This window comes from Lytechinus variegatus, chromosome 7 (assembly GCF_018143015.1).
Source record: "Lytechinus variegatus isolate NC3 chromosome 7, Lvar_3.0, whole genome shotgun sequence".
NCBI lineage: Eukaryota > Metazoa > Echinodermata > Echinoidea > Temnopleuroida > Toxopneustidae > Lytechinus > Lytechinus variegatus.
The window spans coordinates 36,929,776-36,954,209 of record NC_054746.1 but is presented as its reverse complement, the minus strand read 5'-3'; the positions used below and the strand labels follow the sequence as shown (position 1 = coordinate 36,954,209).

General features: G+C 32.8%; 1 protein-coding gene across 4 annotated transcripts in view; it reads left to right on the top strand.

Moving 5' to 3' along the window:
- Positions 1-20,877, top strand: part of LOC121419173 — a 78,658-nt gene extending 57,781 nt beyond the window's left edge. For 3 of the 4 annotated variants that reach the window (XM_041613516.1, XM_041613515.1, XM_041613514.1), the window contains 4 exons: positions 11,467-11,551; positions 12,039-12,205; positions 18,202-18,289; positions 19,325-20,877. In XM_041613516.1, the coding sequence (XP_041469450.1) occupies positions 11,467-11,551; positions 12,039-12,205; positions 18,202-18,289; positions 19,325-19,459 (475 nt within the window). In that variant the 3' untranslated portion in view covers positions 19,460-20,877. Of the gene's footprint in view, positions 1-1,693; positions 1,731-11,466; positions 11,552-12,038; positions 12,206-18,201; positions 18,290-19,324 lie in introns of those variants that run through there. The other variant, XM_041613517.1, reaches the window with a different exon arrangement.
- Positions 20,878-24,434: the final 3,557 nt, after the last annotated feature.

Here is a 24,434-nt window from a genome sequence, read left to right as displayed (position 1 = left end):
AATTATACCTCCAATGAATCAGTGGTTGCAAGGACATTTCATGACAAGATGAGCAAATAGAGAAAGACATCCTGTTTGTAGAATAGAACATCCTGCTTTGAGAGTGACCGTTAGGTTTGGGTTGTCATCATTTAACATCTGGTCGTATCATCACGTGGATCGTGTCAATTGTTGGTGGTTATGTTGTGGTTTGCATTAGTAACCAAAGTACACTGTCCTCAAAAAAGCCAAGAAAAATTGTTTTGTTTTAGTGATAATACAGTAATTATGATGATCAATATTCATGATTATAAGTATTAGTAACATATTTGCAGCACCTTAAATTTGTACATCATGGCAATGAATTTTATAGCTTTGTATATCTCAGTCGGCATTTTTGTCATTTCACTGACAGATTTTTCTATACATGCAACATCTTGTCTTTTTGAAAAAAGGTAAAAATATCCTGTTATCTTTAAACTGTATTTCTTATGAATTAAAGGTTATTACAATTTGCTTATTTTATTCAGAACCCTATTCCAATTTTTGCTCAGACATCCAACATTAGACGTGTGGTAATGTCTTGGATCATTTCGTAAATATTTTTATTCTATTAATGGTAATCTGTTTTAAGATACTAGGCAGTTGTGACAAAAGTTGTCCCATCAAATCACACAAAATAAGTAGCTCATGATATCAGCTTGAACAATGTCATTAACAAGTTTTGTGAAAGATGGCTTTGTAATTCATAAGTGTGGAATGAAATTCTTTTTAATCTTTCATCCAAAGTTTTAACTTTAAGTTAACTTATTTTACCCAAAATCTCCCTTTATTTCTTATTCTATGATTTTGCTGTCTTTCAGCAGTTTAGTCCATGTTATTCAATTTAAATTTGAGATAAAAAAAAATTGATTCCTTAGGGAAGATTTCAGAGTGTGATTAATGCCTTGTCCTTCCCATGCTTTTGACACACCTGATTATTTTTTTAATTTTCAATGGTTTCTAAAGATCCCCCGGTAGATTTTCTTAAATTTTCCAACTGAAATCCAACGACACTTCATGGTAAATGTTTTCCAAGAGTGCAATACATACCATATGGCACCTGGAGGGTGGTGCTGTACAAATTATTCATGATAGTAATTAATAGGGTAGTGTTAAAGAGCAATGTTTTCTTGCAGATATTGTCATCTTGAAGGGTGTTTTATCATGTCCATGGATGAATCACTATCCTTCATGCCAATATCCAACTTTCACAATCTCCAACAGACCATATCAATTATCCTACTTCATTGTGAGTAATTTAATCAAGGGACCAATCATCAAAAGTTTTCTGGAACTCCTACATGATCGGAAGGATGTCCTGAGCAAAAATTGGTAGAAATTGTTTTGCAATAACCACTGAAGGCTATTGCATCAAAATAATATGATTCATATGAGTTTGGATTTGGATTTTTTTTAGATGTTTGATTGTTTGTTGGGCCAATGTCAGTGAACGCTTTCATCTTCAGGGTGGTCCAGGATACATGTATCTAATGATGGTGCGTAAGTTAGAGCTGATCATATGCAACATAGGAAGCATCTGTAGGGAGGGGAAGTATTCATTACCTCCTGGGTGCATACATGTACATCAACATCTTGGATTATTCACAAATCAAACAATGAACAATACAATTCCCTCGTAATATCAAAATATTTCTACTTTTGTTGTTTGTAGCTCTTCAAAGAGCTGGATGTGTAAGTAAAACAAACCCTCCTTCTGCAAGCTTGCTTCTCATTTTTTTTTCTTGTAGCTCAATATTTGTGCAGAACTGCTCCATCAGTCATATATTTTCTGCAGCATTGCATGCTCCTTGTAATTCTATCTTCTTTCAGGGGTTTTAGGGGATTAGTGCATCATGTGAATGCTTTATTTCCTTATCTTTTTAGTAGTTAGAAATTATGCTGTTTGGTGCCGATATGATTATTCTGCCTTGTTTTGTTTTTAATTTATACTTTATTGATCACTGAATTGACTTTTAGGACAGATAAGGCCGAGTGCAGAACATTTTTTTTAAATCTGTGGTTTAAACCATGGTTTATGCAGATTTCATGCATTAAAATACCCTTAATAAGTATAGTGTACACTGAGAAGGAGCCCAATCATTTTTGATCGCCGGATGCTACGTTCATCCTTGTTGCTATGTTTAATGAGCTCATAGTTTTGAATTTATAAGTCAGCTATATGCAAATAACTTTACATAAACAACTGGACTCAAGCCATAGCAACAAGTATGAATTTAGCATCCTCTGATAAATGCACACATTCTTTTTTCGACTCTTAATACATGCTAAAAACTAATTTTAATTCATGAAATCAACATAAACCATGATTTAAAATACTCATTGTGTAAACCAGCCTTTGTGAATACAAGCTATTATATCGGCAAAGCTTAACATCAGCTTAGATGGTTTTAGACCAAATTACATGTGCGTTATACCTAGTGTACCTGAAAAAGCAGATCAATGGGGGTTTTTTTATTGTTTTAAGATATTTAGTTACAGTGTCTTACCAAAGAAAGATCATTGAATTATGGTGATATGAAATCACTTCTACGCTAATTTCTACAAAAAAAAATATGATTTAATATCACAAACTTGGCAAGAGATGATAAATAGTGTCAGAATCAGCCTGTAGGATGTGTGTTGTATTCAGGAAACCTATCAGCATGAGTGAAAATGGAGAAAGATGTTACTTGCCTGTAACATTGAACTGGCCATATAAAAGACCATTTTAAACACTCCAAAATGAACGATCTTGGGATCATTCATTTCATTTGAACATGCGTTAACCAAACATGTAAACAGAAATTAAACATTTTGAGACCAAGGTACTTAAAATCTAATGTCCTGCTCTTTTCCTTGGCCACCCAGTATCTTTCCCAACCCATCACTCTTCTCTTGAATTCTGAGATGTATCAAGACTCATATATTATTTTATCATTGTCATGCTTGCCTTCAAGAAGGTCTTTGACTCCTACAACAATCATTTTTAGTGAGATAGAATGATTCCTATGATGAGTAAATGGTTGTGATTGATGCAGTTCTATAGTGTTTAAAGTGATTCCTTGGTTAGCAGCCAAATAAAGAAGGAAAGCACATCAATTGATGAAAGCCAACAGACGGTGTTGATAGAGGAGGGTAGCGGTTAGGGGAGGATGGGAAGCCGAGTATCCCAGCTTTCCTGCCTGCCTCTCTGTATCGTGCTGTGGCTGGTTAAGGAGCATGCCTCTGTGAGCCATGGTACAATGACCGACATCAGACATGTATGGGTCAGAAATAGATGCATCAGCTATCTTAACGGCTATGCACAGTATTTTCATTTTGCATGGTTATGAACTATAATTGGTTTAACACAACCAGTATAAAGTTAGAAAATGAGGAATAAATTGAAAAATAGAAATTCAGGGTAGGGGGTATGTGTAAGGTTAGAAGATAGAACATCCTACTTTGAATGTGACTATTAATTGATTGAATGGAGTGATCATGATTACAATGATGATTCTGATCATTAATAATATCTTTCAGCAATGCAACTTACTGAATAAATGTGAGAGGCAGAGATTGGTTACATATGAGAGAGAGAAAGAAGAAACACAATAGGGATAGACAAAGGGATAAAGAGCAAGAGTGGGGAAGGAAGAAAATACTGTGAAGGGGCATACAAAAGGAAACATGGGGAGGCTAAAAGATGGTGGGAAAATGAGATGCATCCATGCTTAAGGTTAGGATTGTGAGTGACGTGAGCACAGAAAAAGAGTCTTTGTCACAAAAAGTTCAAAAAGAAATCAAATTCTGTTTGATAGTATACTGTCTTGAATCCACTTTTCATTGTATGCAAGCATTTGTACTGAGTTCAATCGCGGCATTTAATTTTTAATTTTGGTTGTTATAAGGATTCATTAAAACAAATAGCAAACCAATAGCTGTTTGATAACCACCTTCTTTGTGATATGTTATTGAAGAAACATATTTAGTTGAACAAATAAGTAGTATTAGTAATTTGTCATTGGTTAAAGTCATTTTAAAGGTCAAGTCAACCTCAAAAAAATGTTGATTTGAATCAATAGAGAAAAATCAGACAAGCAAAATGCTGAAAATTTCATCAAAGTTGGATGTAAAATAAGAAAGTTATGACATTTCAGAGTTTCGCTTATTTTCAACAAAATAGTTAAATGAACGAGCCAGTTACATCCAAATGAGAGAGTCGATGATGTCACTCACTCACTATTTCTTTTGTTTTTTGTTTGAATTATACAATATTTCAATTTTTATGAATTTGACGATTAGGACCTCCTTGCCTGAAGCACAAAATGTTAAAATAATGGAATTCCACATGTTCAGGGAGGAATGAAACTTCATTTCACATGATAATGACAAGAAAAAAAAAATTTCATATTTCATATAATAAAATACAAAAGAAATAGTGAGTGAGTGATGTCATCAACTCTCTCATTTGCATGTAACTGGCTCGTTCATATAACTATTTTGTTGAAAATAAGCGAAATTTTAATATGCCATAACTTTCTTATTTTACATCCGATTTTGATGAAATTTTCAGTGTTATGCTTGTTGAATTTTTCTCTTTTTATTCAAATCAAGTTTTTGTTGGGGTGGACTTGTCCTTTAATGAAAATCCCCTTATTTATCCCCATTCATGATTCTCAAGAGTTTTGCACTGTACGTGATTGTTCAAAGATTGAAGATTCCATCTAAAAATGATATTCATGGAAAAATGACTAAAGCATGTGATAAGCAGATTGTCTGAAAATTCCATCTTGAAATTATATTCATAGAAAAATAGCAGTTAGTAATTCCCTGAGCATGAATTAGTAGGTGGGTGAGAAATCAGCAGTCATCAAGATTTTAGATGAACAGTAGCAAATGACTTTAGATATCAGAAAAAGGTAGGATGTGGTCTGAAAAGTTAACCAAGAACAAAAGCATTGCTCGTCGATCAGCTTCCTGTATGTGTGATTGATAGAGATAGAATTTTAATCTCAAGGTCAAAATGCACATCATAAATGCATTGGGTTGAAGATTCATAAATTTATTAGTTCCTGTCTGTAAAAGGGAAAAAAACACCCACTTTACTGCCCAAGTTAAAGGTATGATTAAATATTCAAATTGGTAACCAAATAAAAGTGTCGTAAGATATTCAATTGCAAAAGAAAACTTAGATTCCAATAAAAAGATTACCCATCAAAAATTATATTTGAACTTTAAGATCATTTCTGTTTTGTATGCAGACAGAAAACCAGAAGTGATAAAAGAATGCATGCTGCCTTTTAATAATAGTTTTCTTTTCCACATGGGTCCAGTGTAGGTTGTTAAATATTACTTTTATTCCCCAAGACAAAGATAATCATCTCATTTAATATTGTTACTAATTAATACACAAAATAGTTAAACTTTGATTATTGACAAATAGAATGACCTAATGAAACTTCATATATTGATATATGCAATGACTTACTTAGTTGAAACTTTGTTGAAGGAAAACTGTTTTTTAAAAAAGGCATTCGCACAGTAGTATTATGTTTATCAATTTTCTATTCCAACATTGATAAAATAATTTCTACCCTTGTACAGCCATTAGTGCTCATGAAAACACAATCAAATTTGTCAATGTATTGAAAAGTCACATATCATGAAAGTGGCTTGCTCGCCAACTTATTCTTTTAAATTTCCATATTTAGATTAGTTTGTGTATGCCTTTTTGTGAAGGGGATTCAGAGTCAAACATTAAAATTGAAACACAGATTTCCTTTTGTAGATCTATGTATTTGAATAAAATATAATAGCATGTGTGAGTATGTGTACATTGAAATATAAAGAAATTTCAAGGTAAGTTTTTTTTCCAATGTGTGAAATGCAATCCTGTTGCAATAAACAATGTCACATCTACTTTAGATCCAAGATCTTATCATAGCATGTTTTATGAATCTTTATAGAATATATAAGCCTGTAATTTGTAAATGCATTGTACATTTTGTTTATTAATGCAATATATGTAAAATGAAGATGTCAGCATGGATTTATGGCAAGTATTGAACCTGATTTAAGATTTGAAATTAGATTTGTTCTTAATTTTGTCCTCAAATGTTGAATTCCATTTCCACCTTTTGTTTATTGTATATTTTCATCTGTACTCTATATTAGTTTAAAAAATTATAAATTAATCATCAGTTCTCAAACTTCATATTTTTAGCAGAACAAATGGAAGTCAAAGTAATTAATATGTGACCTCTTGTTGAATGATAAAATTAGAACAAAGAATGTTCGTATCAGTTTGTCTCTTTAAATTCTATATTTCGTATTCATAAGTAAATTAGGGCATTTGAGCTACTCAGACAATCCCCACTGTGTATAAAAATGATTAGAAAAACATGTATACCTTCAAGGTTCTATGATTTTGAGACACAATTTTTTACCACAATAATTATTGCCCCTTGGAGAATATCTACTAAAAGTGCAACATGACATTGACTGTTTCACTGGGAGTTCACTTAGATGAGAGACAGAAGGAGAGAAGGAGGAAAGAGGGGGTAAAACAATTAAATTATTCTTCTATTAAAAAAAAAAACACTCACAATACCAGCTTAAAGAAACTAACACCCTGCATCCATTCTGGGTTATTTTGTGGTGGTGGAGCCATTTTACAGGAAATTTAGTCCTGTTTGCCAAGGAGAAAACGATAAACTATGATGTTAATTTGTCCCAAGAGTCACAACCCCTTGAATTTGACTCCAGAGGATATGGTTTGTCTCTAGGCGGTTATTGTGCAGTCCCATATATTGAAGTTCAAGGCAGGAAGGAGGTGCTTACAGCTTGGGATCATATGCATAGGGGAAACATTGCATTCTTCGTTGTTACGCCTTCACCGAGTAAAACGGTGAAAAGAGGATAAATAAATTATAAACCTGAAGTGAGTGAATTGAAATGTCAAGTATATGAAATAAACCAGAGGGCAGAAACTCTTTTAAGCTTGAGTATTGTGGTCAAGAACTTGGTGACGTGTGCCTAATTTATGCTTTCCTTGTACCTAACGATTTAATCATTTAATTTGTTTGTAGGCATGCAAGCAGAAGAAGAGAAGAGTAATGAAAATATTTTTACAGAGAATGGATTACTTGCTTACTTTTTTTTACTGTCCTGGAAAATATCTGACCCTAAACTCTAAATCATTATTTGAAATTGCAAACCCTCCCTGAATGTACAAATCAAATTGATGTTACAGAACTGTAGATTCAGAGTGTTTTACTTTTGCACATTATAGGCCTATATATTTTAAGCATATTCTTGTTTGTGTATCATGTATATTATCATGGACCTACTAGTCAGAGTAGTAGGTCCATGATATAATGAACTTGTATGTGCTTTGTCATCTCCCTTTGTAATGCCTGAATCACACATTCTCTTTTTATAAAAAAATATAATCTGATAAACTTAAAAAATTGAGACCTAGATCTATAGATTTCAAAGATATTGTTCATATTTGATAACAGTTATCCCGGGATATAGCCTTACCTGTGTGTAACTAGTCATGTCATCTATACAGATTGATTATTAAGTTTCTGATGAGACATCTCACCTGTACTGTAGCCAACAGACTGGACATTATCAAGCCATCTTTCATAATGACCCATATTTGCTACTTCCTCAAAGGAAACAGATTCAAAGGCTCTAAACCCCATCTCGAAACCATGCAATCATTCCTAATCATTCCCCATGAAATTCAAATACCTCCCTCCATCCAATATTCATCGATGATTACAATCTCATTGCCTTTCTTGACCTTCCTTTATACCTTCAAACTGGCTACAAATCAAGTCTGGTCCGTTTGTGATTGGTTGTAATAAGCCAGCTAATTGCTCCTAGAGGAATCTAAAACAGGCTTGTAGATACGCCTTTCCAAATGCCTTCTGGGCTGCTATGGGGTGAATAGCAGGTTTGTGACCTTATTCTATCATCTCCAGAATAACTTGAGCAAATTTTGTAAATTTATCCTCAACAAAATACATAGACTTACATAGGTGATCCATATCTCAATCTTTTTGTATATTAACTCTGCTCTTGGATTGATTTGAAATGGAAGACTGTAATTAAATAATTAAAACAGAGTTACATCAAAATCAAATGAAAAATAACAAAATCTGAGTATTTGAATTTGACAGAAACCGTGAGTGAGGCTGCATTTCCAAAAAAGTGGTGTGATTTTTTTTCTTTTGTATTTTATTATACAAAATTACAAATATTCCTTTAGCTCAAATTATGTAAATATGATTTGGCTCATCTTTAAGTCTGAAAGTTCAGTATTACTTTAAATAGTTAATTATAAATTATGTAACTGTACTTTCTGTTTTACTTAGTTTTACTCTGGGTTTTTTTAAGCAAACAAGGTTCATTATCCAACACAGGGGCCATTTTTAAATATTGAAAGGAAGATATCATTTAAAGAGGCCTGTTATATACCATATCACATGTGAACAGATCTGTTATCCAATACAGTAGGATATGGCAAGCTTACTCAAGGGATCATAAATATATCAAATACCTGGGGCATATCACAAGAAACAAGTCAATTCTCATTAGCTGCATTTTCCTGTCCTTTCCTGTGCCCCTAAATAAGTCTTGTGTCTGACTCTTCTAGTGTTTGATTGATATATTACTACTATCAAAGTAACATCATACTTGAAAGATTGAAGGGTGTATTTGCAGGAAGACTTTTCTTGTTGCTCATGCTGATGTTTGTTTTGAAGGTTTGAAAATAATATGAACATATTGTACAACTGTTACTTTTTAAAAGTTTTTTAAATTGTTTTTCAAGTGTTTAAAAGAAAATATGCTCAGAAAATGAGAAATATCTCAATATACAATCATTGATGTTTTATAGCTTTTTTGTTAATAGATCTGTTATTAGGAGCTCATTTAGAAAGATCCCCTTGTAATGTAATAATTTTGATTGGATAAAGGACAAATTATTCAATCTTTCTTTATGCATCATCTATAATGACCCAGATATTTCACTTTTGTTTAATCTAATTACTTTCATATTGTTTCCTCCTGAAACTGTCTTTTCAATTTGTATCATCAGATATCAGACTGATGTGAAAGTAATTATCAGTCATTTGGTTTTAAAATGGAAGTCTCTGTTGCTTCAATTTTAGGGCAGTGTATTACAAGTCTTAATTGTGATCGAGCTATTTAGGAATCAGATATAGAAAATTGTTTTTATACCCTTAATCAAATTATAGTATTTTGATGTGTTGCAATATAAATTGACTGAAAATGACGTAAAGATTATAAATGCTGTACATAATTCTTGGCTCAAGTATTGAATTATTTTTTTTTTTACTTTACATTAATTTTTTTTTTAATTGAAGTTCCAAGTGGATGTGAATTACCGATTAAAATTAAAATGTCTATATAATGAGATATTATTTTATACAAGTATGAATTCCTTATTATTGTTTTCCTTTTTACATTTTTAAACTTTTCAGCAAGTTAAATATCTGATTTTTTTTGGGGGGAGAATGCATTTGCTGTTCTTTTCACTTTAAACTGTTTTAGTCGCCTATTTGCCTGATTGTTTGCATGTGATGTATGTATTGATTTCAACCATGTTGTCGTCAAGACGCAAATTATGCACCAATTTCTGATCATTTCTGACACTTAATTCCTCCCCAATGATGGCTTTATTTGGTCCCATCAGCCCTTTTACGTGACTCTCAGATGTATTTGATTACAGCCTTGCAATTGATATCTTTGATGATCCAACTATTTCCTTGCTAATCTATCACCCCTATTTTTTTTGGGGGGTGAACTTGATGAAATAAGTAATATTTCAGATTTTTTTTATAATTCTGTATATGATCAACATCTGCTTTTACACTTTTCTAGAGTGAGGATAAAAGTAGTGGTAATGAGTTTAGGAGAGGTGGGTATTTTGGTAAGAATTGTCAAGAAATCGATTTCTGGATGAGGGTTTGATCTGAAGGAAAAAATGCCGCCTACAATGTCCCCAGAGCCTTGATTCAATTTGATTTTCAGAGGTTAGGATGTCTTGAGAGAAACCTCTCTTAACAATTATTTGGGTGGTTTCTTGAAGGTGATGATGATGATCAGAATAATGTTGATCTAAGGTAGATGGAATTATTGTAATGGGATATTGACTGGTAACTAGAGGTCTCTTCTGATATCAAAAACATTTTAATGTTTTTAGCAGGAAGCTACACTTGGCTTTTAAAATATTTTAGAAGAGATATGGACTTAAGATTTATTCTATTTCATACCAAAAAATAAATTCCCCAGAGAATTTATGTTGTGATTAGAAGTAAGGGTAAATGTAGAGTTTGTGTTTACTCTTTGATATTACCTTGCAGTATGAATCTAAATTTTATCTTGCAGATCTTGAAATGGTTAAATGTAAAAAGAAATATAAAAGATAAGTTTGGTAATTCCATTTTATATATTTCTGAGAACATGCCTTCAGAGATGTATAAAAAACTGGATATTTTCAGCAGTATCATCTGTTATTTTGGTTGTTTCTTTTATTATATCATTTGTCTTGCTTCCTCTCCATCATTTTTCATTGTTCCAATAATTTCTTTTCTTTCAATTTTTTCAAATTTTTTACTGTTATTGCCTTTCTCCCCTTTCCCCTGCTCATTTTATATTGCTTTCATTTTTATTTGGAGGTCTAGGCCATGGGGATTCGTTATTTTATGGGCTTGGATCAGTCATTAGCTCTCTGACTATTGCCATTGAGGAAGTTTAGAACAGGTGCAACCATGGTCTAGGTCAGAGGTCATAGTTCATATCTCAGGGTTAGCTATTTAGCAAATTGAATTCCATTGAAATAAACACATGATATATAATTTATGTTTACTTTCCATATTAAAGACCTGAGGGGCTCCTTCGGTGAACCAAAACATGACTTCATGAATATGCTGGAACATTTTTTTTTTGTAATTGGTCATATTTGTCCATATTTCTGTGTTTGTGTTAGAGAAAGAGTCCAATTTGCATTTTAAAAGCACATAAAATTTTGACATGCTCAAGTAATTAGAAATTTGTCATAGTTTTCTTTTACTGATGCTTTGAGTTTGTACATTTAAAGGAAATGCCATTCTCTATTTTGTTTAAATTTACATTTTCCACATCGCTCGTTATTCATTCCCCTCCCCAGAAATCAGGGTATAATAAATGTATCGCAGAGTATCAATTTGAATTTTGCGGGTTAAACTTTTTTGCCAAACTCTTTTTTGTTTTGAATTAACAATGAGGTACATGTATTCATCATTTTATTCAAAAGATATTGTTTCACTGCATATAAGTGTAAATGTGTTGACCTGTCTTGTGTGTATCAAACAAGAAGAATGACACTCATTACTGTGATACTTGGTTTGATTCTTTAATAACAGTTCCATTTCCTCTTATTCTTCCTAGATCTTTAAAGGTGACTGATGTTAACTCAGGGGAGTGTCTTCAGAACATGACTCATGAGAAACAGGACCGCATCACAACCATTCAGGTAGGTCCAATATCACGCATTCCAGAGATGAGCATCAGTCTAGCCCCCATTGCCATGTCTAGATGATTTTTTCTTGTCATCTTTTGGAGCTTTAAAAAAATGTAGGAAATTAATATCAAGTGATTTAATATGTCATAAAATCAAGTTTGATTTTTATTTGTTGCTTAAATGGAATGTGTCTCTTGTTTTCCTTAACATTACTTTATGAACTTTTGAAATCAAATAATAATGAATGCTTGTGTTTCTGTTTTGTTCATTTTGATTATAGTTCTTTCATTTTCATCTCTAAAGAAAATACACATATATGAGCAATATTTGTACTTCATTGAAATAAGTGGAAGTCAAAAATAAGCATTTACGATATTTAAATACAATGATGCAAAGATGGATGATTCTTAAATGAAATTCAAAGGACTCGATGTATGTTAATTTGCCTAGTAATTGGCACCCCGCTTCTTCTCTCTCTCTTTATCTATTACTTGACCAGTGTCTTGATGATGAGATATTAGTTGGAACTCTGTCTGGACGTTTCTTGATATGGAACCGAACCCATAGCACCCTTGACAGAGCATACCAGGCCCTGGATTCACCAATCTATAAAGTGGTTGTACTTTCAGTTGATGATAGGGAGACTAAAATTCTCATAGCATCAGCGTAAGTTCAACCTTATATTCTATTTAATTTCATCAAAAATCATCTGACACAACCTTTCAAGATGAATCTGATGACCTTTTTTCCAGATTGCAACTGTAAATATTTATTTTCAGAAAAAATTATCAAATATAAAAATTTCAATTGTGAATTCAAATGCTAGAAGTCTGACATGTTTTGCGTAAAATTTGAAACCACGGTGTAGACATTCTTCAGGCAGTGTGTGAAGTAGTGCACTCAAAACGCTTATTTTTTGTATGGATTTGAAATCTGGATGAATAAATCTGAATGGAACAATACATTAGCCAACCTTGTTTCAAGGGAAAAGTTTCACAAATAGATATTCAAAGTTTACTTGTAATTGCACTTTAAATCTGCGTTGCATGTGGTTTATAATTCATCACTACATTGATCAGGGGCCCGTTTTACAAAGGACTTGCAACTGTTGTAACTTTACCATAATGGCAACTACCATGGTAACGGGGCTCAGCAGTCAATCATAATCAAGGTTACCATGGTATTTGCCATAATGGCAAAGTTACAACAGTTGCAAGTCCTTTATGAAACGGGCCCCGGATCATACTCAGGTGATGCGCACATATTGTTGAAATAATGCATTGAATACCATATGCGCATTGGTGCTTAAGTGTGCCTTCGAGTCACACATAGCTCTATGTGAAACACCCCCTAGGTGTTTATCTCATGTAGGTGTATCATAGATCACTATGAAAGCTCTTACTTTAATGATGCAAGTCTCACTAATATGAATATTGATCCTCCCTTTTATCACCTCTTCCTGTTAACCTTTCAGTGAATTAAGAGCACAGACTAATAGGATTAAATCAAAATTTTGATTAAATCTCGTTAGGGGAAAATATCACACATCCTTTCCTTTGTTTACTACCCATCTCTACCTTTTAGGGTGTGATGTTTTATAAATGGCTAATTTTCACCTTCAATTAATTTGCTTTGCAGCATCATCTTTGTTTTGAGGCTAATCAAGAGTAAAACGCATTGCTATAAATTGCATATCAAAATCAATAGTTGAGCATGAAAAAAATCTACTTCAAAACATCCAAAAAATAAAAGTGGCCCAATATCTAAGTAGCGTTTAAAGATACTGAACACCCGACTAAACATCTCATAAAGAAAAGAAATTTAGACCTTCTTGTTTAATGGTAAGAGGGATTGAAACATTGGATCTTGGGTACCAAAACAAATAATTGAACATTATCTCTAAAAAAGTGAAAAACTGTACTTCTTTTTTAATGAACATGTACATGATATCATGAAAAGGGGTGTGTCTTCACCCCTGATGTGAGTGTGTAAAGTCAATTACCTATTGTTATAGTATTGATACCAGTATGTGCATGATTGAATTGAGTAGGTGTGTTTGGTGAGTATTAGAAGGTCACAAGTGTTGTGGTTAGACATTGAAGGTTATAAAGGTTTACCACAGACCAGACCAATATTATGCCAACAGAATATTACATGTGGAAGAACATGTGTCTTTGAAAACATCCACACTTTCCACATTAATCATAATGTGATAACGTTACTGTGTGATATCAGTTCCATGTTTTATTCATGCCCCATGCTTTGCCTTACTGCACACCATCGATTAAAGTTCATTCTTGTCTGAGGACATTAAGGCAGGTAATTAAAAAAATGAGAAGTCTGTTTGAATATACATGTATATTTCTACTGTCTAATCACTACAAATCAATTAAAAACATTATTTTTAAAACATTTTCCCCCTTTATACACACCTTAGCTGCTAAAGTAAAATTGCATTTCTATCTTATGAGAATAATTATCACAATGATATATGCCACAATACTTTTATTGTTTATCTAGTCATCTCATTCTTCTATAACTCCCTTTTTTTCAATTATGTTGAATGAAGATAGTATTATGGTAGTTGCATAGTAGGCTCACCAAATTGCTGCCAGCTTGCCAGTCAGGCAGTCAGTCATATTGCTGAAAGCTTTGCCAGCCCAGCAAGCGGAAGCAATGCATCTCCCCTTGGCATGAGGTGGATAAGGACCGCCTTTATGGTGGCTACATTAAGCCATGAATATGCTGGAATGTTATGCACTACGACAGATACACTGGCTTCTATAGATTCGACAGTCGGCCATCAGACCATCTGACGTTTGCCTCAATTGAAAGAGACATCTAAGGAGAGTTTTTTCTTCTTCTTCCTTACCTCTTGATATTTTGTTGAAAAGACGAAGGTGTGTCAGTGACAGGGTAATACCTGGTCTGGCGTGTTCATGAAGGTGCGTTCAATGTAGTACACCTGGAAATGTCATGCACAAGCCTTTCACTCATCCATTTAAGACTGACGTCTGGGTGAATTAAAAGTGATGTCTCAGACTATATCTTCCTTGTGATTGTTACATTGAACAGAACGTAGAGAAGACCTATGATACCTATAATGGAAAGACATTGTACAGAATGTTCATGTCAGTTCATTGTAGCTACAGCTGAACAATCATTGCAACTGTTTAATAGCAGGAAATTGGCTCTTCAATGATAATATTACTTTTCCTTTCAATTATTAATTCTTGTTTAAAGATGATTGGTACAGTAAATACTTTTTTTATAAACTTTCCAAAGCATTGAGTTTAGTATGATTATCAGATCAAATGAAATTAATTGCATTTTGTGTAAAATATTTAATTCCAATATGCATATTTGTGGGTAATATTTACAATAAAGATGTCAATATTTAACTTTTCAGATATCCGATATTTCACAAGCATTAAGTATTTACCATTTCTCAAGCAGGGAATGGGAAAATATTTTAAAAATACAATCTTTGCATTAAAGCTTTTTGATATTCAATAACTAATTTGTAAGATGAGTGTTCAAAGATCATTTATTTAGAAAGATTATAACATTATAGAGGGGGAGGCTAAATCCAATTAACAGAATTCTTCAAATTTCATGAAGTATCAGTCGAAGTTAAAATCTGTCATTATGTTTTGTATGAAAGTCCAATATAGTCCATGTTATTAAATCTTTACCAATTTTTTTATTATCCAAGATTGCAAAAGACATGTTGTTAACCCAGAGATGCATAGGTCTACAACCCATTTTATCCTTGTGAAATGGTAACTCTCACATGGAAAAGTGAGAGAGTTTGATAATGCACTCAAATATCAGTTTGAACTCTTCTTGCTTTACATTGTAAATCAGGACAAGATCAAGACATGAAAGTACAAAAGGAGTACATTGTACATTCAATTGAAAATATTTGAATTCAGGTAGTATCAATCGGTTTTAAAATATTCAACATAATATATTTGTGGGGGAAGTTGGTGATGAGGATCAATAAAAATCTGGTAGTTACATTAAGCAAATGAAATATGATTAAGAAAAAAAATATTGTAAAGGTGAATAGGTAATGTTCTTTGTACATCATTTGTCAGCCCTTAACAGATTTTGACATTTGCATCTGTCTTTCATATCATTTCCCTCCTATTTTTTGTGCACTCTTTTGGTTTTTCGCTTTGTCAGTTTTCCAGCCAGGCAATTACTCATTCTTCTTTGATGTGAGAATTTTTAGACGCAAATGAAAGAGATTTCAACTGAATACTCCCTCTTTGGCTCTGATTCTTGAAAAGATCGTGCAAGATTTCACATCATGCAAATTTGTTGTTGTAATCGTAGCTTTTAGGGAAACGATGTGGCGTAATAAATCATCTGTATAACTGTTAAAATAATCAATTTTTTAAATCTGAGGTATTATCTGTAGGAAGTCGGTGGACATGAGGGAGAGAGAGTGTAATGACATGAAGAAGGGTAGATTAGTGGAAGGGGAGGGGGAGTCAAATACCAACTATCAAGGGCCAATATCTAGGACAACTGTCACTTTTAGGACAACCATCATCATCGGCAGGTGCTGGACATATTGTTGTTCCTTCCTCTTTCTTCTCCGAACAAGGCGGCCATTCATTTTGCTAATTCGCCTCTAAGCCCCTCTGAAGTTTCAGGGGGGCCCCCTTTGTCAAGAAAAATCCCACATTTTCACTAGTGTTTCTTAATGATCTCCTGGGGAGGGAAGGCAAGCGCAACGCAAATCGATGTCAACGTCTTGATGGCAGAGACAAACGAGGGCCAAGTGGTGGTGGGTAAGCCTCAGGACGATGCCTCCTTCCTCTATGGCTATTGTTTCTTGAGCGCCGCGGTGGATCAAGAAACGGGGCTGTCGGATATGGATTGCGTGATCGTTTGTAATGTGCCATGTTTGTACACATCTGAATTGCTTTGATTCCATGTATGTACAAATGATTACCAATTGAATTTTTGGCTTCTTGTCAGCATGTATTGGCTAGGATGAGCTGCTTTGAGCTGAATTAGAGTTTGATGTGAGAAGTGACAGGGAACAACTGCCATGGATCACATTTTCTTTTCCTCTTACTCTTTACAATGAACTTGTATGATTTAAGTTTGACTGTCGTACAATGTTTCGTAAACCCACATATTTTGTTTGAATGATGTTCTACTTGAAGTCTTTTTCTCAAGAGTCCATTTCAAGTTGTTAATTTTGCTTCAGTACATTAAGAGAAGAATGTGATAATGCAACAACTGATGAATCTCGAACTGATTTATGAATTTTTGCAGTGTATCAGATGTATTTGTGCTTAACTGTCTTGAATCTTCTTTCATTAAATTCATAATTGTTCCTCTTTTTACGAGTGCCAGAGAAAATCCTCAACATGTGTATGTCTTGTTACTCTTTATTATATTAAGAATGTTTCATGGTTGAAATTCAGTTAAAATACAAAAATAAGCAAAACTTGCTAAGTTACTTTGGTACCTATGTCAGCCAAATATGCCCCCCCCCCCATGAAAGACTTATGAGGCATAAGTGTTTTTTTTTTGGGGGGGGGGTTCAGATGAGAATGATGCAATCAAAAGAGTTAGGTCTCTGTTAAATCTTACATGATCACATCTTTTTCAAGCAATGTGAACATGAGGATGTGTTGATAGTCACTATTAATATTGTTGATTATTACTGGTATTCATTGCTGGTATTTTTTATATCTTTGATATCTTAATGATAAACTTTCTTCTTTGTCTGTTTATTTTTTTTTCTTTGGACATCATGCAAGTCATATAGGGAAAATTACATTCATCTTTCTCATGGTTAAAATTCATATTTCTTAGAAAAAGGTTATTTGACAAATGTCATGGTAAAGTAGTAGTCTTGATAATTTTTGTGAAGTCATCTTCAGCCCAGCAGCAAATTTCCTTAACAATGTCTGTTTAAGTCTAATTTTTGAGTAGCTCTACTACTGGTTTGTGTGTTTTATTGTAAGACACACCCACTCCTAGCACCCCTCCTGTGTCATGGAGGAAAGTAGCCTGTAGATTTCTTTCCTTATCTCATATACTTCCAACTGAGAAAGAAGCAGTCACAACATTCAGTCCATGACTTGGTAGAGTTCATAGAGGGCTGTTGCTTATTGAAGGAGGTTGAAAATGCATCCTTTCACTATTCGATCATTTTAAGCACCTTACTTTGCTTGTTTAAGCAGTATGTCTGGATGATATTTGTAGAAAGGTGCATTCAATACTCAGCCTTTGATTTAAAAAAAATTGAGTTTCATTTTTATATGAAGCAAAATATTCACTTACATCGGGAAAAATTGTAGGGGCTTGGGGCGAACTTACCCCCAAATGCTCAAAATAGCCCTGAAAAAGAAAATAAGAGCCCTGGCAAATCATTTCACTGCCTGACTTGCATAGTTACATATTTATTTCAATTGGTTTTATTTGTGTACATTTCATAGTAATTGTATAATGAATAAGTGGGTTACAAGAAGTAAATTCATTCATATATTGCTTGTCATCTTTGTAGTTTTAATAGAGCTGTCATTGTTAAGTAAGGGGTGTTTATGGGTGGTGTAAGTATGTTCTCCATAACTTTTTTATGATATATTTTTAAGCAGCATTCTCTTAATGTTTTCATCTATTGTATGTTATAGTAATGGCTCCATTGGTGAGTGGGTTCTTGAATCTATGACCTGTGTAAGAATCTTACAGGGACATCGGGGTCCAGTAAGAGATATCCAGGTAAGATATAAATCTTTTCAATTTATTCCAACTGAATTTGATTTCATTTCCTTTTAACTTTAAGCAATTAATTTCAATCAAATACAATTATTTATTTGATTACTTTTTAATTAATTTAATTTATTTATTTTATTTCAACTAATTTCAATTCTATTGAGATAAATTTATTTTATTGCATTGCATTTCAATTCAATCATTTTCAGTTAGTAAATTTCATTGATATTTTTTTCATTTAAAATCATCAAATGTTCCTTTTACATAGCAAGTTACAGAAAACTAAGTTTGCACTGAAACACATCAGAGTCATGGGCGGATCCAGGGTGGGCACAGCCAGCCCGTGCCTCCCCCCCCCCTCCCCATTTGAGAGGCACAAATAAAATTTGTAATGTAAATTTTTCGTGGACGAAATGTCCTTAATTTGGGGTTGAAAATTGATTTCTTAAGGTCATTCAGGAGCTTCTTGTTTAGTTTGCACTTTGATAATGATAAAGATTAAATTGAAATAATTTGAATGACATAACTAGTAAACAATATTTTACTTATATGAAATTCATTATTTAGCAGGACATGACCCATGATTCATAAAACTTATTATCAATCACAAATTATGAGCTATTTATAGAAGCAACTGAAATCATGCCATTTAATTGGCTAAGAACAAACTTGCTATTGAATGATATAGCATATGTTATTAATAATGATTTTTATGAAACAGGGCTCCCACTTGGTGATCTTTGTCAATAAGAAGGGATAATAACTTGAAGAATAGCTGAAGGCTTTGAAATAAATTTTGGTTAAATTGTCAGTCATGATAAGAAAGAAAATCTTTTCATTGTATTTCTGAATATTGCCCCCCAAAATATGGATATGGTTATTACTTTTCATACATATTGTTGATAATTAGGCCTATTGATATTATTGAATTAAGTTATGAATATATTAATGAATTTCAAATCAATTCAGTAATTTATATTCATTCATTTATTCTTGATGATTGATTCATTGTTTTGTTTTCTCCTTTTTATATATTTTAAGGTATCTAATGCTCGAGTAGTAAGCTGCAGTGAAGATAAAACAGCCAGGATCTGGGATTTAAGTCCTCCACCTCTTAAACCAGGAGATGAAAATGGAATCAATCCAGAGATAGTCAATGAAAGAGATAGTGACTAAGAGAGATGGACAGAGGTGTTAGAAAAGAATAAAGATGCTTGAAGATTTAATGAGACATTACATTTACAGAGGAACATATGCTTTTACTGAAAGGAAGTGAAACTGAGAAATATTAAATTAAAGAGACCGTGACTAAGATAAAGCAAAATAGGTAAAAAATACTATATTACTTAGGGGCAGTAACTAAGAGAGAGTTGGAAAAGGATAAGCTTGATGAGTTTAAAAGACATCTGCAGGGACATTTATTACTACTACTAAGAGAGAATAATTGGAGATTAGTCACTGAAAGGGACAGTTACTCAGAGAGAATAAAAAAGTGAGTCTTACTAAAGCATAATAACTTAGAGAAGTATTACAGGACAGGGACTGAGAGCTAAGCCACAAATAAGAAAATGTCTCATGTATAATCATTGAAGTAGAAAACTATAAGAGATGGTAAATAAAGTATTAAATAGTGGAAAAGTTAATGTTTCTTTTCCTACCCCTGACAATAAGCCATTGAATTTGTGAACTTCAATATTTGCCTTGTTGCTAAAGTGTACATCGAATATTATGATCACACTAAAAAAGTTGAATGATTTGTATATTTGTGTGATATTTGTAGCTCTTGGAATACACAACTAATCGTCTCATTTTCATTTACATTTCTTTTTAATTTGTATAATTATCTATTTTATAAATGTATAATCATTTTAAAGAGGTTAAATGATTTGAATTGGTGTAGTTCTTGTATCTCTGGGAATTCAAGTGTTGTTCTCACTTACATTCTTAAGAAGGCATTACCCTTGGTGTGTAATAGTTCTCTCTGATTTGACATGTAAACCATCCGATATATTATCATGACTGGAGAAGCGTATATTATTTCTTCCGGGGGTACCTGATGAATGTTCGCCTGTCTGCCGACAGTATTTGGCATCCTAACAATGAATGACAAGAGAATACTAGAAATAAACTTTCAAAATGAATCTAAATTCCATCAATTCTGTCAACTGTTTGGTTCAAAGTTCTTCCTCTACGTGCATATTTGGCAGTACAGGTATTGTTAGTGACTGTTTTCCATTTTGATTCTGTGATGACAAGTCAGTTTGTATTCTCATTCATCTTAATTGAAATATTCCACTCTACATAACTTTAGAAAATGGTTGTGTTCCAATACAGATAATGTCCATTAACATTCAAAGTATTAATATGTAAACTATGCAAATTTTTATTCCATCCAGTGTATTTTAACCAAAGATAAAGAAAATGGATTATCTGAATTCTGAAATATGCAGCTCAAGTATTCTTACAATTTTTATATATCAATTTATTTGTAAAGATATGTATATATTTATGAGAAATGCTCATTTCGTGCATACTATGTGTGTAATTTATGTATAAGTACATGTACAGTATTATTATTGAAATTATATACTTCCCTTGAATTTATTTTATTGGATTGTTCATTGTTAATGTCGAAAATATGTCTTACATATCATTGACCAATATGTAAATAATTGTACCATTTTAAACAAATTATAAATATCTTTCAGGTGTCACAAATTTCTTAATACCACAAGTAAGAAATAATTGTTTTTCTCTGCATGTCTCATTGTGTAAAATATTGATTTCTTTTTATATTCTTCCAGAACTATTGAACTGTAATATATTTATATCATTTTGAACACCGTATTATGTATAGATGTATATACATGCATATAAAAATGTTAGTTTAAATGGCTGATTGAAAAGATTTACACAGGGTAACTGTTTGTAGTATTTTAAGAATATGTTGCCAAGTTCAGATTGATAATCATATCTAGGATCTACATGTATCATATTCACCTATCAACATACCTGGTCAGAAGAACACCTCCATGTATCCTTTGGTTGTGATATTTGTGAGTATTTGCAGTGTAATTTGTTGATATTGATAGATGTATGAATGAAAGAAGTGTTTGGTCTTATCAGCTGATGTCATCATAAGGTGATGAAGAGGGAAGGGTTCTGTTACCAGAGTTGTATTTGAAGTTCCTAAGACACCTAACTTTAGTTTCCAGAATGTATGCACTTTGTTTGTTAGGCCTTTATTGAAGCTGTTTCAGTAAAGCCTCATGCAAACATGGCATGACAAAGCTCTACAATATCAATGTCATGTTTTCATGTCACATATAAATGTGCATCTCTTGCAATGATAAAAATATCCAAGGTTTGTGGAGACAAACTCATGACATTTAAAAGATTTTATATCAAGATGGTTTAATGCCTTTTTCACTTTCTCTTTATTATTTAATCAGTCCACGGCACTATAGCCATTTGTGGGAGAATATGTCCTGCATCTGTAAAGGTATTTTGATTCCTTGTACCCCATTGTTCTTGAACACAGATGTTGCTTAGCTCGTTGGAGAGCTTTGTCATGCCAAATCCAAGAATGATTTCAAGAATGATTTCAATATAGCGAGATGAATGGGATATTTCTTAACCATTTCCCATCATCTAAGGTTGAAATAATATGCTGATAAAAATTAAAATTCTTAATGTTCAAATACATGCAAGGACAATTTTTGATAGTATTTAGTCAAGATTATTTGATATAAAATAATGTTTATTTTACTTAACATTTCAGTTTTAAGGGGTTCATTAAGTCATATCTAACTCAAAAGTGAATTATTTCATAATAGCTTTTTGAAACACTGCTTGTCTAATTCTAGTCTAAATCAATATATTTCACATTACTATTTATATATATTAAATATTTAGTTTGATAATTTGATATCTTCATCAATAATCACTAATGACTAATACAAATTATATTCTATAAACTATGTAAATTTTACAGTTACTTGATGATCTCTAAGACATGCTTGACCTTTGTCTTTACTTAATGATTATATTCCGTCCATAACATGTGTGTGTGAAACTTGGTGTTTATCTTTCTATAAGTAGATATAAAGGTGTGCTTTTTACAACCAAAACATTTTGTTTTGTATTTTTGAGCTTCCCATTTTATAATTATTTCGATATTTTTACCATCAATTCAACTAATTTTGTATGTATATGTTTATTCATTTTTGTTGGTGATCGTTCAATTTTGGATTTTCTTTGTATGTTGAAGAAAAATAATAAGTTGATATATGAAATTGACATGGGCTTGCTCAACATAATTAATCTTAGGTCGTGCATGGTGTATTTTCTTTGTGTAAAGCTTTTATAGATTTCCTTTCCCAGCATCATTTAGTGATAGAGATGGAAGTATTTCAGATGACATTGATCTTGAAATACCAGGCCATTCCCCTCTGTAGAACAAACATGAAGATACCATCGTCACTACAGGGTAGTACATGAAATAAAGAGGAAGATTTTACAATGTCTGCTAATAAGCCTACTCAGTCAAATCAAATATTTGGGGGGGGGAATAAAGGAGGATAAGAAACAAACGCAGAAGAGTAGACTGATGTAAAAAAAAATGCTTAAGGCCTCACACAATTAGAAACATTTTAGGGTTGAATTATTTATTTGTATAATTTTGGGGATGATGAAAACCTATTTTAATAATGTAACCTATCTTGTACTACTTTCAGCTTTTCATGTTAATGTCTCAACTTTATGAACTTGAATTTCATTAATTGGCCATTGCAGATCATAATTATTTCTTTAACTAATTGACACTGAACACCAAATTGCAAGTTGACCCCTTACAATCTTTCATTTGAATTTGAGTCTAATATCTGAACAAGCCATTTGAGTAAGATCATGGACAGTATGCTTGTATGTCAGTCAAGCCGGGCAGTCAAGGTTTATTTTATGCATTAATGGAACACCCTGTATAGGCATATTTTTATGGAAAGTTGATGAGAGCTGCACCTGTGAATAATCTGACATTTTAAATGTCAGAAGCTGTTTTTACGATGTTCCTCCTCTCCTCTCAAACTCACTTTATTTTCAAATAGAAGACAAGAAAAAGAAGAAGAGTAAAGCGTTTTTTGACCGGTCATGAAATTGGATGGATGGAAGTGGGGCGAAACGGGACGGGTTCGCTGTTTGGATGTGTTTATTTAAGAATGTCTTCATTGTGTATACGTATTGACAGTATATATTTCAGTCCCAGCCAGATGTAATTCGCGTAGGGTGGAGATGCGAGCGCCAAACTAAATAAAGAGAGTAAGACAGGAATGGGTGAACGTCACAACGCCAGTTTTGGCGTGCGAGTTGATATCGTTCCAAAATATGTCGGAGGTTCACCCCTCTCGTTTCTTCGGACTCGATTGCTTTACTGCTTCATTATGACAGAACTTATGACAAATATTAGCATTGATATTGACTTATGATGTCAAGAAAAGATTTAAATCTTTATCACATACGACATAATAAATACCAAGGTCCATTATGTATTAAGTTAACTGTTGTTGATTGAATATGCATAACAAAATATCAGTCTTATTAGTTCTCTATTGCATTGGTCTACAATTCGTTATGTAACGTTCTTTAAAAAAAAAGAAGAAGAGAGAAACAGACTGAAGAGAAAGTGGCGAGCGAACGTGAAGTCCCAAAATAGTGACATCACATTTACTTTGCGAAGGTGTGGATTATGTTGAACATGATAATGATTGGAGATGGCAATTATAAACTGTTTCCGAGCATGCAAAGCTTTTAACATAGCTTTGATATTTGTCAAAACTATTTTGATTTTAGCTAGTTAACAATTTTCTTTTTAATTGACCGTATTTTCTTGTATAAATTCATGGAAATCGCAATAAAATACCCGTGACAAAATGTCAATTAGGCCCACTTTTAACAATTATCGATAATTTGTCATAAGCCTTATTTAGAACGTAGCCCAGATGAGAAAGAAAGATTCACCTACACCCCCCCCCCCCATTATGCCCATTGCCCCTCCCCTGCTAGAATAACTATTCTTGTTTGATGAAAAGGATTAATGATTTCAATATGCTCTCCTATAATTGATAATACCCTTTGACATGTATAATATCCATCT